Source organism: Perna viridis, chromosome 7 (genome assembly GCF_037379345.1).
Source record: "Perna viridis isolate PV_CMFRI_1.1 ecotype Kerala chromosome 7, ASM3737934v1, whole genome shotgun sequence".
Lineage (NCBI taxonomy): Eukaryota > Metazoa > Mollusca > Bivalvia > Mytilida > Mytilidae > Perna > Perna viridis.
In genome coordinates this window covers 30,545,171-30,562,272 of record NC_142451.1, presented here as the reverse complement: position 1 = coordinate 30,562,272, position 17,102 = coordinate 30,545,171, and the positions used below count along the sequence as shown (strand labels likewise).

General features: G+C 34.5%; 1 protein-coding gene and 1 long non-coding RNA gene across 3 annotated transcripts; both read left to right on the top strand.

Moving 5' to 3' along the window:
- The first annotated feature begins 3,051 nt into the window (after positions 1-3,051).
- On the top strand, positions 3,052-7,212 carry LOC148612245 (uncharacterized). The gene is made up of 4 exons (XR_015924621.1): positions 3,052-3,406; positions 4,635-4,770; positions 5,859-6,198; positions 7,072-7,212. It is a non-coding gene; the product is annotated as an uncharacterized LOC148612245 (long non-coding RNA).
- A 628-nt stretch (positions 7,213-7,840) lies between these two features.
- On the top strand, positions 7,841-11,790 carry LOC148612244 (uncharacterized). 2 transcript variants are annotated; one of them, XM_088593504.1, is made up of 4 exons: positions 7,841-7,970; positions 8,519-8,681; positions 10,130-10,336; positions 10,626-11,790. In XM_088593504.1, exons 2-4 carry the CDS (start codon positions 8,519-8,521, stop codon positions 11,675-11,677), a joined length of 1,422 nt encoding a protein of 473 aa, XP_088449630.1. In that variant the 5' UTR covers positions 7,841-7,970; the 3' UTR covers positions 11,678-11,790. The 2 variants fall into 2 exon arrangements, with proteins under 2 accessions (XP_088449630.1, XP_088449631.1); XM_088593505.1 differs by lacking the exon at positions 7,841-7,970 and adding an exon at positions 7,992-8,010.
- The last annotated feature ends 5,312 nt before the right edge of the window (positions 11,791-17,102 follow it).

The following is a 17,102-nucleotide window of genomic DNA, read 5'->3' as shown; positions in this document are numbered from 1 at the left end:
GGATAACTACCACTTTTTTATTATCAACTTCAGAAGTACATGTTCATAAACAGAATGTCTGTATGGAATTGCCAAAGGTCCATTACACCTTGCAAAACTTGCTTTTTGGAAATGAAAATTTTGCGTTCGCAAAAAATGTGAAGATTATGTTGGCAGTACAAGATTTTATAAAAAAGTACCAAAAGATTCAGTACTATATTTTTGATTCTTTTACTTAAAGCTGATGGTAGTTTCGGATATGTTGACATACTTAAATTTGTATATTTTTGTATTTATATATATTTAAAAGAACTCCAACTGATATTGCTATTAACAGTTGGAGGGACGGAAATAAAATTCAGTTTCCTATGCAGTTTTTCAAAACTGATAAAATACGCATAACATTTTTGAGATTTCTTAAAAACTTGGCTCAAATTTCATTACAATCGATATTTTTTGTGTAAAAAAGGTGTAGTACTTGGTAAGATTTGGTCAACATACATTTTTTATTTCTCAACTGAGACAAATGTGATATTCCGAGTTCTCAATAATAACTTATTTGAATTTGTTTTAATAAATTTTCTATTTATTCCACGATGCTTTATAATGGTTAACAATATAGTGTATTGGGCGTCAAGTGGTGGCCCTAGCTCGAAAAAGGAATAAAAATATTGGCTAGGCAGAATATCTGAAAATATATCATCTCAACATGGATATTTAAGCAATCAGAAACAAAGCTTCTTGTAAGAAATAATGCTGAATTTGTTGGAAGGGACAAGTGATGATTTTTCAAACCGCTGAGATTTTCCTCTTCAAATGAAATTGCTTTGAGAGATTAGAAAAAAACTGTTCAATCTTTATTCAAAGTGGTATATACAATCACAAAAAGGGAGGTAACTAGAGAAATATTATTAAATAAAACCGGCTTTATAGACTTATGCCTTTTAAGACGCCAGACATACGTCAGAAATTCGGTAAACATTGTAATTTTTCCAACTAAAGATGAAATATAAGAAACTTCGAATACCCCGAAGACGACACAACCAGTTGATATGACTACTATAACGATGATAAGATAGGCTCTACAACTAGACTGGTTGCTTAGTAGTTTGATTGGCGTATTATTTGCTTCAAACATTGAAGATTATTTTTAAACGTCATTAAACTTTCAGATAGAAAAGATAGATAATTGTCATCATCATGTATTATACGCGAATTACGCAATCTCGTAAACAATATAGAACCTGACCTTAGAGTGTTGTCAGTCGTTATAGATTCTTCTAGTTGTCTTAAAGTCTGTCTGTTTATAGATGGATTTCAAAGTGTTACAGCCAAGTGGTGGATCCAAGGGGGACCGCGGTTAAGAACATTTTGTTACTTTCGAGGAAAATAGGTAATACAGCAAAATTGCCTGGAATCCCCTTTCATTTTGCAACTTCTTTCAAAATCTCTGTAACTGTGTATGGCACATGAACTGAATAGATTACTTACTATTAATATTAATATTAACTATTAATGGCTGTGGTAGACAAGGAAGATGGAAATGCTACGCTCAGTTTTGAAAAGGACTTTGCACTGACAACTGTTTTTTGATCCTATATTATCATATGCTTGTGTCGTTTAGGATCTTGATATCTGGTTTTGAAATAAAATATTGTTTACAATAAGTCTGTAAGGAAATCAAATAAGAGGCGATACATGCTTGTCAAAATCCCACCAAATAAGCTTTTTTACAATTCAGAAACGAATACAGGCCATATAACTGGTCATAGTTGCTATTTATTTATTATTATTTATTGCACTTTTGAGAAAAGAAATATAAAGACTTTGTACTAAATTTGCAATTTGTAAGAGTTAACGTAAGTGGGTTTGAATGAGTAATCAAGGGACCCAAGTTTCTAGCGTAAATCAAAAGAATGTAGGCCAGGGACAAAGACCAGACATGGAAAAACAAAGACAACAAAGAACATAAAGTAACTAAAACAATACATGAAAGTAAAAAAAGGTAGAGAGGAATTCGAACTCCACCAAAAACTGGGAGCATCCACTGCTTTTCTAGAAACACCCGCCGAGTTGCTCATAAATATTCATGTACAGGATAGACGAAAGAGGAAAGAAAAACTATGACATGTTGAACAAATCAGTTCAACGTCGATGTATAGTTTCCTAGTTTCCTAGAAAAAATCGCGGAAAAATATTTGTTCTGTATTTCTGTATTTTTCTATATTTGTCTGTGACCTCTTATTTATCTTGATCTGTTGGCCAAATCGTCTTGACGTCCCCGAATACATATACCATATTTCTCTTTTTACTATCTGTTTTTTTTTTTTCATGGTTTTATATCACATCTCTATATATATATAAATTCCTTCATAACACCGAACTGATCGTTGTTTCAACAGCAGACTGAGCTTAATTCTTAAAATTACCAAATATGTTTAAAAAATGAAGTGCCACTCAAGTTTTTTTTTATATTGGGTTGTTGTCACTTTTATGTTGAATACATTTTGTTTTCAGTGTAATATTTTGTACTTCTGAATGTCAGGTTTCAATTGAGTAATAAATTCTGTAAACAGTATAAATTTGTTTAATTATTGTCCAGTATATTTCAACAATATATAAATATATGAATTATTATTGTTTCAAGATGTTAAAATGTTGTAATCGATGTAAAATTACCTTTAACTATTTGCGACTGTTCGTGTTGCCGACCGTTTTCGGAATCCCAATCATTATCGATCCAACCAGAGTTTTCGTTACTCGTCAAAATAGTGCAATTTCTGGTTGGCTGGATAAACAAAATAAAGAATGATATTTGACTGCACGAGCAGCGAAATAATACATAGAGAGAATTATTAATCATGACGAATATATAGCTTGAAGAACGTTACATTAGTAGGTTCAACCTCGATGTAAATAGAAATTCATGGGCATAAGGTAGGAGACTACAATTATCTGCCCTTAGCTTTTCGTTTTTTACGAGTATAGTTCCTGTAATAATAGGGGATTTTTCAAAAAATGTTTAGAAACACTTCCTTTCAGAATTTCTCATACTTTTTGTGCGTGCTCAAATGGAAGAGAAATAATGAAATTATTTTAATAGATGTGTTGAAATGAGAAATTTGACATTTAGGTTGTGATTTGGTGAGGTAAAAAAAGGTCAAGTTTGTAACATCCGGAAGCCATTTTGAGGCATTTTAGGGTATCTCTGTGTTTATGCATTTAAATTTAAAAAAATAATGATAATTTGTTTGAAGGTTCATATTAACATCCCTGAAAATCTGAATTGAATTGCACAGGTGGAATTTTTTTAAATTACAGAAAGGCTATAAAGAAGATAGTGCGAAAATTAATTGTGGTTTCGTGCCTAATAGAGAGGTGTGTTTGCATACAAAAACAGCTGATATATGGCTACATTTTTATATTGGTGAGTATTTTTGTGTTTCATATGTGTAGTAGAGGTACAGTACTATTGAAATATACCAAATCTAATGTATTTTTCAAAAGATAGGGGTTGGATATCTCAAATTTGGAAATTTTGTTTTGTTTTGAGGGGTACCAAATCCTCTTTTAGAGAAATATTCCTACTCAACTTTGCTTGAAAAAGTAACTTTACAAAGTGGATGCCTTTTTTCAGAAGTACCTTCAAAAGCTAGAGGAAAAATGTGCCCTTTGGCTGAATGGAGTGTTTCATTGGACATGGTCATGTACACCAAATGACAAACATGGGGTCATCAATTGTAGATTTCTTGGTGCAGTTGGGTGGAAATTATTATATGTGCACAGGCTTGCGTACATGATACAGCATAGGGCTACACAGTTACCAGCTGTTGATGTATCGCACCTGTGCCACAATACCAAATGCATAAATGTAGCCCGTCTGGTGTTGGAACCACATGGTTTCAACAACAGTAGGCAAACATATTTGTCGAAAGGGGGATGTATAGGTCACATTGCTCATTTTCCACCCTGTTTAGTGCACCTTAAGATGCCAAATAATAATTTTGGTGTTTTAATGGATTTAAAAGAAAATGGGCAGGGGAAAGTGTTCATTTATTCATTAAATTTCATTTTATTCGTATCAATATAAGAAATCTTTTTGGAAGATTTGGGTGGTCCTTAAAAGGACCTTTGAATTTTTTAAGCTGTCTGTCTTTTACTTAGGCATTTTCTTCTTGAAGTATGCATCATGCATCAGCTGATCTGGTAAAGGATCTAGTTGCCCTTTTAAATAGTCCGGTCTCTTTTTGTGGAGCTCTATGAATCTTATATTCCTCCAGTCTGACAGCTGCCTGTTGTAACCTCCTTATCTTTACTTCAGGTTTCTGCTCATAAGTCCTATTGTAAGTATACCCATTGTCCATTTTATCGAAGAAGGTCTCACAGTCTTCAGATACTTTAATGTTCGACTCTTTGTTTTTCATCTTGGCTGATGTACCTGGTCTGTTGTTGGTCCTGTGTATTGCAGAATGAAGTCTGCCTTCCATGTTTTTTCCATGAGTTACATTTTTTGGTAAACTCACACTCAATGCACGATGAACTCCTTCATTTTTATTTGTTGTGTGGAACATTCTCATGCCGCTGACTGCTTCCTCACTAAGGATTATTTTCAGTAGTTCGAGCAGTATAATTTCATCAATTTCGTCTATTTTTAGCACAGTGATGTTGCAAGTGCTGAGGTAAAAGGATCTGGTCCAGCAGTTATCACTGACTGTACCTTTGCATACCACAGACTCCTTAAAGCAAGATGAGCAGTCGCCACCATTACACTGGACTGTAGTTGAAAGGATGGTAGGTAGTTTTTTACAAACTTTTTATGTGTCCTTGTTGTATTCATTCATTAACTGGTTCAGTATCATGGAACTGCCACACTTCAAGTCCAGGCTAAACATTTTCTTCAAGTCTTTGTTCTCTTCTTTAGTTTTTCCATGAAACATGGTCTCACTCAACTCTGCTCGCATTCCCGCTCGGAATTGATGTTGGCTTAGATGTACTGGGTCAGCCAGTCTCTGCACTTCCCAAATAGGATACAGTACATGTATGGCATCTTCTACTCCTTTTGCGGAACGTGCATCTTCATCTGTTGTGGCATAAAGGATAAGCATACCTTGCAGTGCAAGCTGATTTCCAATGTCCTTTCCCATGGCATATTCTGATACTGGTAAAGTTCTATGAAGGGTAGCAATACAGCCTTCATGGCCTTGGCACTCTGCATCAAATCCCTTTCCTCTGAGCATCTTGTTTAGTGAAGATGCTGCGACTACAAACTTCGACGGAGTATTTTGTTCAATCGCAGGCATCTGTGCCTGTGATGCATTTAACCCTGGTTTCTTCCTGCTGGACCTCGTTGCAGTTTGGTACCTGCCATCTAAGATCACATCTATCACATTTTCTGGTTGTCCCTTCTTTTTGTTGTATGCCTTCACTGGTTCAACCTTATCTTTCATGTCGTCCTTGTTCTGCTTTACCATAGCGTTAGAAATTCTGTCGGTGTTTCTCTGCATACCACTCTTGCATGGAGGTGGAACACTTACACGCGCTAAAATCTCCTGGGTCCTGGTGCTTCCTATTGAACTATCTAGTCCTGCTGGAATTAGTGCAATGTTAGTATCGGCTGGATTTGGCCCTGGCTTGTTGTTTTCAACTTCTGAGTACAACTTTGCTAGTGTTGGAGTCGCAAACCAACAGTTTGCACACCGAACTCTGTACATGATACAGGCACCCCATTTTCTGTCACTATGTGGCTCTATCCATGGCCTCTTGCATGTTTTTGGTGTTCCCCTGTAATGTTGGTACGCCAAGTTGAACATGTAAAACATCTTTTCACTTTCAATAATATGAGAATTTTTTGATGTCACCTTTTCTTTGTCTGCTTTCAGGAATCGTGGCCGCAGGATCATACTGGATTTATTTACACCACTTCCATCTTCTTTGACCACCTGTGAGCTGTCGGTCCTGGTTATGGAATCAGCTTTGATGTCGTCCTGTTGGTGATCTTGCAGATTCGTTCGGATGTAAGTTTTTGACTCTTCTTCATCTGATGAAACTGCATTCTCAAAATCGAGACCTTTCGACCATGGAGTATGACCTTTCTTGAACCGTCCATCATTACTAACCTTGTGGCTTCCTGCTAGACCAGTTTTACCTTTGTTGTGTGGAGTATTACCATCAGTAAACATATTGGAATCTTCTTCTTGTATGGTTTCGCAACAAAATGTGGTATGATTTTAGTCTCGAAAGGGCTACTATTTATACTTTTTGGTTCTTTTGATAGTTTAGATGAGAATTTCTAGATGCTGACAATGTTTACTTAGTCCTAATAAGACTCAGGATGCAGTCTTTTACTCATTAGATAGGATAATTTGATCCTAATAGAATACTAGATCACCCCTGTGTGATGGGGGGGGGGGTCAAAGAATCATCAAAAGAAAGCCAATCTGATGGTTTAATTCCCAATTATTGATAACAAATATTTGATTTGGGATTGTTTTTGTAGTTTTAAGTAGATGCTAGTTAAACTAAATTGCCGTTAGAAAAAAAAAATGAAATTGACCATTTTTGCACCACTTTATTATAATTTTCTTTCTTTGAGACCCAAATGTGATAAATCAATTTTGTTTTCTTTTAAATGTGAAGAAAAAAAACTGTGATGAAAACTTCCTAAAATACCTGTGTAATTACTTTCTTATCTGAAGAACTTTATGTATGAGTATACAATCCTGAGCCTTTAGATTATAGGTCATATCAGCACCTGTATAAAATAATTATTTACACAAATACTTTTCAACTTATCAAGAATCTGTAAATTGGGGCTGTTTTCTGAATTATTAAAGTAATTTATAATATTTTTTTATGAAGTAGAAGTATTTTTAATTGTTGCTTCATTTGATTCAATTCTATTTTTTTCCATATTTGGAATTTGAAAAAAAAATTAAACAACTTAAGGACTATTTTGATAAAAGAAAATTTATAATTCAAATACAATAATTATCCAAGAGAAAAACACTTTAGTTTGTAAAAATATCTTAAAAAGTAAAAAAGTTATTGCAATATTGATAAAAGTGGTCATATCTAACTTTTGGAATTTTTCAGATAAGAAAGAAGAGCTGAAAACGGTTTTGGGTAGGTGTCTCTGAAGCTGGTTTGCGGACATGATAATGGACCGATTTGATCGAAACTTTGCAGAATGATTGGATATATGATGAAAAAACAATATTTTAACTTTAGCACATCTGATAGGTACGAGACCACGAATATAGTTCCTATTATAATAGAGGATTTTTCAAAAAGTTTTAGAAACACTTCTTTTCAGAATTTCTCATACTTTTTGTGCTCAAATGGAAGAGGAATAATGAAAATAGATGTGTTGAAATGAGAAATGTGACATTTAGGTTGTGATTTGGTGAGGTCAAAAAAAGGTCAAGTTCGTAACATCCGGAAGCCATTTTGGGTCATTTTTAGGGTATCACTGTGTTTATGCATTTAAACTGAAAAAAATAATGGTAATTTTTTTCATATTTTTATAAAAGTTGTTGAAAGATTCATATTAACATCCCTGAAAATCTGAATTGAATTGCGCCGATGGAACTTTTTTTAAATGACAGAAGGGCTATAAAGAAGATAGTGAGAAAATTTATTGTGGTTTCGTGCCATAACATGAAATCAAAATGAAACGTCAAAGTCACGACGGATCTCCCGGCATAATATATTACCGGAAACAAACGAAATGAAACGTATATCATGGAACATGATATCAAGGAACACATATTGTTATTACATGTTGTTGGCACAACAAGAAAGGATAATCTTCTTGTAATCCTTCATGACTTGATCGTTTACTTTTGATTATAGTAAATGATAGTTGCTGATAGTTGATAATCATACATCGGGTACAATTTATTCTGATAGGTGTACACAACTTGATAACATCTTATCAAATAATTTTGTATTTACACTGGTATATATTTGACCATGTAGGTCAAAATAGTAAGGTATGTCATGTTTTTTTTTGTTCTTTCTAGTCATGTGTTTGTAAGTAACCTTTTTAGCACATAGTAGCGTTATTTTAATAGCAAACTCTTACAATGTATATATCTTGAGCATGCCGTAGAAAGTTATTTCTTCTAAGTATTCACTAATAACATTAAAGCAGGATTGAAGTACGTAGCTGCATAGTTTTTCCGCTGCAAATGCTTTAATATAGTTTTAGCAATTGCTTTGGCTGAAAATAAATAACGCTTCACGTGAAAATTATTATAAAAGATTAAAATATAAAACAATTATGAAAGAGAAATACGGAGGACTTTTTGCCCTTTCTACGTGAAAAATCCAACACAGTGAACCTTTATATCGGAGACAAAATTTGATTGAGAGGTGCAGGTTGGTTCATTTGGAAGAAAACCTGAAACAGACAGAACTTAGTTTTAAAAAATCTAGTAGTTAAACAGTTGGGAAATGAATAACTATAGAAAGTCGTGGAATATACGCAATGAAAGGGTTGCTCCCTTATGAAGTTTCACTAAGATTTTGTCCATTTCAGATGCCTTTAGTTAACCGAGACAACAACCCAAATTTTTTTCAATTTATGAAATACTTTGGGCTTTTTGTTGGTTGTCTAGCAAAGTTTGTGACTGGGTCACTTTTCACCTTCAATGTATACCAGGAGGATTTGAAAGAAATCTTTAATTACACACAAACTGAAGGTAGGTTCTTGGCGAAATTAGAAAAGTTTTTGTTGGTATGTTTTGTTGGTAACTCAAAACTTCACATTCAAACAGCGCATGTGCATAATTTAACAATGTATGTCAGTTTTTACATATTTCTCTGGGAATATTTCAAGCACTCCTGGACATTAATTTTTCGTCATACAAATAAAAATTCGTTTTCTCTCATTATTCCATGTCTGGCCTTTGTCTCTGGATTACGTTCCTTTGATTTTCGCTAGAATCTTGGTTCCCTTGATTACTCTTTAACTTTTTGTACTGTTCTCAGTACTTACAAATGATTTTGGAAGATTAAAAACATCACCTCATTTTTTTATTGTCGTAAAATTAAACGTGCGATAGCTCATATCTATCTCAACTATATCGACAGATTTTTTTACAATTTATAGTGGTTTTATTATTCATGTATTTTTTGTGTGTTTCAAGTATTATTTAAGGAAGAAGACCTAGGGTAAGGAACATAATGCCACTAGAGAGAAATTGATCAACATTAATGCTCAAATATTTAACACTATTTTGAGCTGTAATTGTTTGTTCATTACAACTTACACTAAACTCCTTTATTTTGCGGAGTTTTCTTTTAGAACCAAACAATATACACTCTGTTTTGCCAAGATGGAGTGACATCTTATTGCCAACTAAACATCCACTACATGATTTTAATTCTTTCCCGAATTTATCAGATATCATATCAGTACTTCTATGCTAAAAAAAGTATTGCACTATCATCTGTATAGAGAAGCAGTCTGCAGTCGGACCCCACACTGGTTGACATGTTCACGGAGCACAAGAAAAGCAGAGGACCAAGAATACTACCCTGGGGGGACCCCACATTTAATTTTTAGAAAATCACTCTGTGCCGTTGGCACTGACTATCTGTTGTGGATCTGTAAGGTATGATTCAAATCACTTAGTGGATAAAAGACCCATAGTCTGAAACTTGTTACACAGAATATAATGATCCACGGTATCAAATGCTTTTTGCAAATCGAGCATAATCATACCAGTGTAGTGTCCGAGTGCAGTCTGCGAACTTAAACACGTGTCTGTAGAGTGACAACCTCTGAAACCGGATTGTAGGTCATGTAACAACTTGTTCTTTGTTAAGTAATTTTTTAACTGATTATATACAGCTCTTTCTTATATTTTTGAAACGACAACTAGTATACTTCCATTTTTGCTTCTTTTGGTAAGCGCTATGACAGTCGGTGAATTTCTATCTTTTTTTCCCTTTGCTTTGTCTATTTATATATTCCTTCACTCGTGGTTGACATTAATTTTAGTAGCAAATATCACATACACTTCAAATTCTTCAATGGCATTATTTTCCATGGTTTGCAAAAAATTACAATTTGTTACTGTAACTTAAATCGCAATAATAAAATAATGTTTATCGATAAAATAAAATTATTTTATTTTATGGACAGTTGAGTTACAGTCTTCGTTGCTGAACCTTGGCTTGGGTATAGGTTTTATCCCTGGTGTACTATACGATAAATTTGGTCCATTCTGGACATCAGGAGCAGGTTTGATTGTGTCCGTTGGTTCGTATATGCTGTTATGGAGCACAACAAGAAATGTGGCGTTTTACAGAGACAAGAGTCCACTTATGGCTATTTACTTCCTACTCTGTGGTAAGTTACGTACTTTTGAAATTGAAGATAAAATCCAACAAAAAACCATTCGTTTTGTAAATTGACATTCAATCGTTTTAATCGCAGATTGTTATACTGCTGATAAGAGGTTACTTGTTGAAACACGTGTATACAACCAATCGAAATTTTAACTATTTATATGATTATTTTTTTATTTTTAATAGGAAATTGCAAGACTGTTTTTTGAGTAACTGTAACTATTTCCTTTCTCTTTACAACTAGCCTATGATATATCGAATATTGTGGTTAATATTTTCTATCATTTCAGGTTTGGGATCGGCTTTCACGTACATGGTTGCACTCAACACCAATATTATCAACTTGGACAAGAAGTACCGTGGTAGCGTAGTCGGTTTGTTAAATGCATTCTTTGCAGGAAGTCCCTCCGTGTTTGCTCAGATATATCTCAAAGTTCTGACAGGAACTGGTCCTGAAAAGTATGCAAAATTTCTCATAATTTTTGCTATTCTCTTTGGAATTGTTGATTTTCTATGCATGTTATTTCTTCGTATTTCCACCGACAACTCACATGATCAATCAATTAACATTCCTTCAAATAAGTATACACAATTTACTGAAATGAATTCCGTTCCATCAGAATTGGATAAAAATGCAGACTGTTGTTCAGTTGACACCTCTTCCGGTAAAGACGATAGCGATTCTATGACATTGGTTCAGATCCTACTCAACATTGATTATCATTTGTTTTCATGGATGTTTGTATTCGGTGCCGCTATAGGTCTGGTATTTCTGAACAATCTTACGACTGTGTCTAAGTCTGTTGGCTTAAGCCACCGTGATAGCACGCTGCTGATTTTGATACCCGTCTGTAATGCATCCGTGAGCTTAGTCCTTGGGTTTCTTTCTGATAAAATAAAAGACAAGATTCCTCGTATGACGATTTTGCTATTATCAAGTGCAATATTTTGTGCTAGCCTTGCGATGGTGATTTTCGGTGGAACAGCATTTGCTGTGTTGGTAATAGCAACCATTCTTTGTGGCATTGGGACTGGTATGTACTGGACACTGTCACCGACTGTCATGAGTGAACGATTCTGTCTCAAAAATATCGGTCGAAACTGGGGAATGACTATACTTCTCGCGGCTTTAGTTGGATGGGGAATCCAGGAAATCTTTGGACATCTGTACGACAAACAGAATGAGAATGCCAAAGGTGGGGACTGTATCGGATTATCGTGTGTCCGCGGTGGTCTTGCAGTTGGATTAGGGTCTGGAATAATATCGATCATTCTTTGTACTATTTACATATCAAAGCGAAAGATACAACAGTATTTAGTCAAAAGACGGGAACGAAGTTGAAAGATGGTTGAACATGTATATGCCAATCTTATATTCATATCATCATTTGTTAGTATTTTTCCTTTATAATCTCAATAAAACTGTATATTTACATAATTAAATTTTACAAAGTAGTTTTGCTAACCTTTCTTAGAAGTTGATGCTGCAGCGAAATATTTTATCTGACTTTTTATGATTTAAACAAATGAAACGATACCAGTGATAATTCTAGATATTTTCGACCATTTAAACGCATTCCTACGAAAGAATTATTTCAGATAATCCAATCCTTTGATTGTTTATCGATTATTAGCAATTATATATCTAATGTGTTCCCATAACGTTTTTATCACTTAAGATCGAAATCAGAATTGATACAGCAGTAGCCAGAGCCTTATGATCTGTAAAGCCTTATAGCATCTGCAATTATCTTACACTACCGCATGAAAATAGTGCAATTGGCATACTCCATTATGGTTCAAATGCAGATAGTTAGGTCCACTTTGTAGGTAATTTTAATATAACAAATTAAATTCTTTGTTATTTACGACAATAAGCAAACCCTATGAACAACTTTTACTGGTAATTTAATTTACTGATTAATTTCGCTTGTAGTAACAACGATCCAATTAAAAATAGTTGACCTCTAACCTCTGATCAGTGCATGTTTATTTCTATGTATTTACTTGAATTAACTAGTCGTTCACTGTCGATATATTCAAGGTGCATATTTATTTTAATCGGAAGCCCGGAGATGACAAATAAAAATAAAACTATGCTTAGACGATGGTATATGAATTTCGAAAAAGCATTCCTCGGAAATGGAGTCAGACTTTGGTCTGGTGATATTGCCTTTTGTAGTAATCAATCTATTTGGCTATTTTGGCCATGTGTTATGATAATAGAACTGTAGGCGCTCCAGGGCCTTACAAGTGCATGGCTAGTGATTCCTGCACCAGACATAATTGTTGAAATTACATTCTAGGACTTTGACGTTTGTGTTAAAGTACGTGCCTCTGGAACAAAGTGCCCGAAACTAAGCGCTTTTACATGACACATAGGTGTCTATGCGATAACTTGTATCACTGGAGCTATAAAGCGTATCAACTGAGAAATGTAGTTAATTGAGAGGGACGTGTATCTTAGAACGATTTATTTCATTGATGAATGGTTTCAGCCTGGAGGTCGATAAATGAGAAAGGCCAACTAGTAGTTAGTGGTGTTATACCACTGTCGCCTGCACATATAAGAAAGTAGTTCGGAATGACACGAAGTAGTCCATATATTGCACTGTATCATTTTCATAGTTTATTAGAGGTGTACAAACTTTGTATCAAATTTTGAGAATTTTGTCTTCATTTATCTGGGTGTTCCATGGAAACTGACATCGAACCTGAATATTACGAAAACTGGCGCACTGCTACGATGCATCATGAAATTTGATGTGTGCGGGTTTTATTTTTTAAATGTCCTTCGTAATCAAAATGGTGATTTTAAAAATAAATAAAGGAGTTCAATAATAACCATTTACAACAATAAGCTTGTGTTAAAGTACGTTTGGATTCGATTCCTGAACTTTCATTTTATACCCTAGCTATTTTTCAATTTGACGATTATTTGAGCCGATACGATCGATATAAAGTGATTCAGTACATGAGTACTTTGTTTTAAATTACAATCGAGAATACCGCTACTTAATACGTAGAATTCTTAGTGTACATTTTCCCCTACTTCGACAAAAAGAAAGTTAACAACATTTGCATCCTTATTTATTGATACGAATTACTTTCACTATTGTAATGGGATGATATTATGATTAAATTGTTTTTGTGAGCTAAAAGAGTAATCCAGGGAACTCGGATTCGAGTGGAAATGAAACGAATACATTTTAAGATGAAGACTGAATTGGGAAAATAGACACGCATAGCCTAAAAATAACATGAAATTATCATAATAACAAGTACAAGGAAAAAGGGTAAATGAGCAACCCGTACTCATCTGAAAACTGGATGTAAGGACCAGGTGCACCGTATGGTAAACATTCTCTGCCAGCCGGACACATGAATATGCATAAGTCAATTTCTTAACCCGTAGTGAAACAGTTGAAACGCCGTTTGTTTTTGGCATTCTCTTCCTAACGTCAATAACAAAGGATGAGGGTACATAAGGCGCTGTAGCACCAGCTAGAAGAAATGAAATTATCTCTCTTTAATAAAACTCAAAATTGATCCATTTTTTTAAAAATTAAAACAATTTGTGTCATTTTTGTTTTTAAAAAAATCAAAAGAGAGGAATTCTTTTCGCTAATAAAAACAATTAACAAAGTTACATGCATATTCAATCAGTACATGTTGAATAAAGTAAAAAAAAAAAACAATTACAGTCACCTATGTGTTATGTTTTAGGGCTGCCCGTTAGACATATATAGTCGTAGTTCCCTCCGCGGGACTCGAACTCGTACCGCTGTGACATCTATGGCAACACCGCCTGCACGAAGTCCAGCGCCCTAGAACACTCGGCCAGCTAGGCTATATAAAAATATAGCTTTCGCTGGCCGGGTCATTCCTCCTCATAGGATTAATCTAGGGCTGTAACTTAGTACACGATGTATTGTAGTACGGGACAGTCTCAGAGTATGCTGCGATGAAAACAGAATGAACAGAGATGAGGCAAATTTACAATCATGTGTTACCGTATCAACTACACGATAGCACCGCATGAGTGACTATACAGTTAAAAGTCACTAATGTTTCTCGTGCTTTACTACAGACAGACAGACAGACAGACAAACACACAGATCACTGAGCAATATGTTAAATTTTTCTGAGTACAGTAGCTGAAACGTAATAAGCACGTTCATGCACAAATCATTGTTGATAAACTTATCATTACTTTTAGTTAAATCAACAAAAACTAAAACTACATGTAGGCTATTAAGCACATATATTTAAAAATGAACGTGAAGAATTTGCATATACATCTATGCTCCTTTTGAGCGGTGCATCAAATTACTTCATCAGGTAACAATTTTGATATAAATACATGTACGGGTATTTTAAGTGTCTACATGTTTTTGCGTGTTTGTAGGTGTGCGCAAAATACAAAAGAATTGTTGGAAAATTTACTTTATATACAAGAAACCTAAGCAACAGGATTTGATACACATATAAATGCGAAAAAATTTTTAAAAAAATATTCATTAAAGCCTCTCATGTTTGTACTACATTCAACATAAAAATAAATCAAAATGTAGAACAATCTTTCATCCGGATGTTAGAGCAAACAAATATTGAAAACTATTAGATTCAAGTATTAAATCCATAGAAAAAATCCCACGTAAAGGACAGTGACACGGTTCAAAGTAGGTGCATTCACGTACATGCATGCATGTTCATAGCAGTGGCTATATCAAAATCTGATCAAAGATTATTTCATACTTTATTTCATTCTTTGGCATAAAGTTGCCATGAAAGCTCTTTAATTAATATATCTACTCCACTTGCTACAGTGCAATTAGGGTTTCAGGGTATATTGCACGGGTGCCAGGTGCTTAATCATGTGACAATTAGCTAGGTCACATGATACATGAACAGAGGCGATTTTAGGCGTGATTTTTGAAGTTTTTTTGTTAAATGTACACAGAGATCCAGCATTAACCAAGAAATCCTTTTTCCTGTAGAAAGAATGAATAAATGCACACTTTCAGTTTCAATCTTTTGTTTTGGTTAACGCTGGATCTCACTCATCCTCCCAAGTCAAGGTTTTGAGTACACCCTCGCTCCCTCAAACCCCTGACATCACTTATTCATATTTAGCGGGTATCGTCCGGCGCCATCTAATGAGTTACTTAAATTTAACCCGGATTCAAAATCCAATCAAATCACTGGTAATAGAAACTCTTCGATATGTAATAGAAGTGACTTTAATCTTTTTACATGTACACATGGTTTTGCTATTATCACGTGATTATCATATGATTTCGTTATGCATATAAATAGTAGTGAGCTGAGCTCGGTGTTTTACCGTTAACTGTTGAGTCTCTGTATTTTACATATGCTTAATGTGTTTGAAAACGAGATTGAATAATAGCACATGAGTAACAATCGTCGCAATGATTGGTCAATTCAGTAGGCATTTAGTATTTAAGTGAGTTCATGGCGATTTATCGCTTCTTCTATAGGTAGCCATTCAGGTGTGTAGCACACCGTCTCTACGCTGTAAGACTGTTACAGTCTGCACGTTCTTTGCTCTTAACTTATCTACTGTTATGCCGTTTTCTCATAGGAATGTAACATTCCGAGAGAATACTTTGGTTTAGATTTATTCGGCTTCTTTATACGCTAATGTATTATGAAATTATTTATATTTCTGGTTTTCTGTCGAGCTACAATTATGGTGCAGTGAACAAACGTTTAAGGTGTTAGTCAGTCACTTCCAGTTGCACTGTCATACCGGTTAATTTTGAGTTATTGAGCGTTATGCATTTATAAGCGATATGCACCATTGTTTTATAGCAAAGGTTTTGTACTTGTCGAATAAACTATGTGTTTCTAATGGAGTTTTCATTTAGACAGTGTTACAATTACAGAGCCCAGTGCACGAACGTACCACACAACAGGGTGTCTTAATAAGGTTATTTAGTCTGAATAGAAGTAGTTGATATAGACACGTAAAATCTAGAAAAACGAATGCATTAGTGAATGTTCGAACATTTTCCATCATTTATTAAAAGAATAACACACTACTTATATGGTTAGATTGGTATTGTTGTTTTCTTAGTCAGTTTTCAAAGTCTTAGCTGGCCATTTTCACTGAGAAACTTGCACATACAGAAGACTCCCGTTACAATATAACTTACGAAGTGGCTACACATAACGTCATTTTTTTCAGTAAAGACTCTAAACAGAATCTACAGTTATCATTTTTGCTCATATTGCATCATTTGTGACATCATACAACTTTCAGTTACTATATCGGATCGTCCATTACCTCGTATTATTGTTTACCTTTCCACAGACATTTTATGTTAAATCGATTTTCATTGGTGCTTCTCACCCGGAGAAGCAACCAATCGGAATTGGTTGGACGATACCGGCTAATAATGGATGAGTGATGTCAGGGGTTTGAGGGGTCGAAAGTGGACTCTGACTTGGGAGGATGGATCTCACTATAAAATAAGTGGCAAAAGATCATTATTATTTAGTTTTCTTCCGAATTTGTTTTAATTTTTATACCAATTATTTCAGTAGGCAGAACCAGGCCTTATGGACCCTCATCCTTTGCCGCATATTATATGAAAAACACCAGCTACAGTGGTGATTCCAAACCTAAATCTTTTATTCAAATTTAAACAGAAATACGTTTCAATATGTTTTCCAAATTTCTTATCTCATCTTTCGATATTAATGCACAATTATAAAGTTAACTTAGATAATCTCATCTTTGT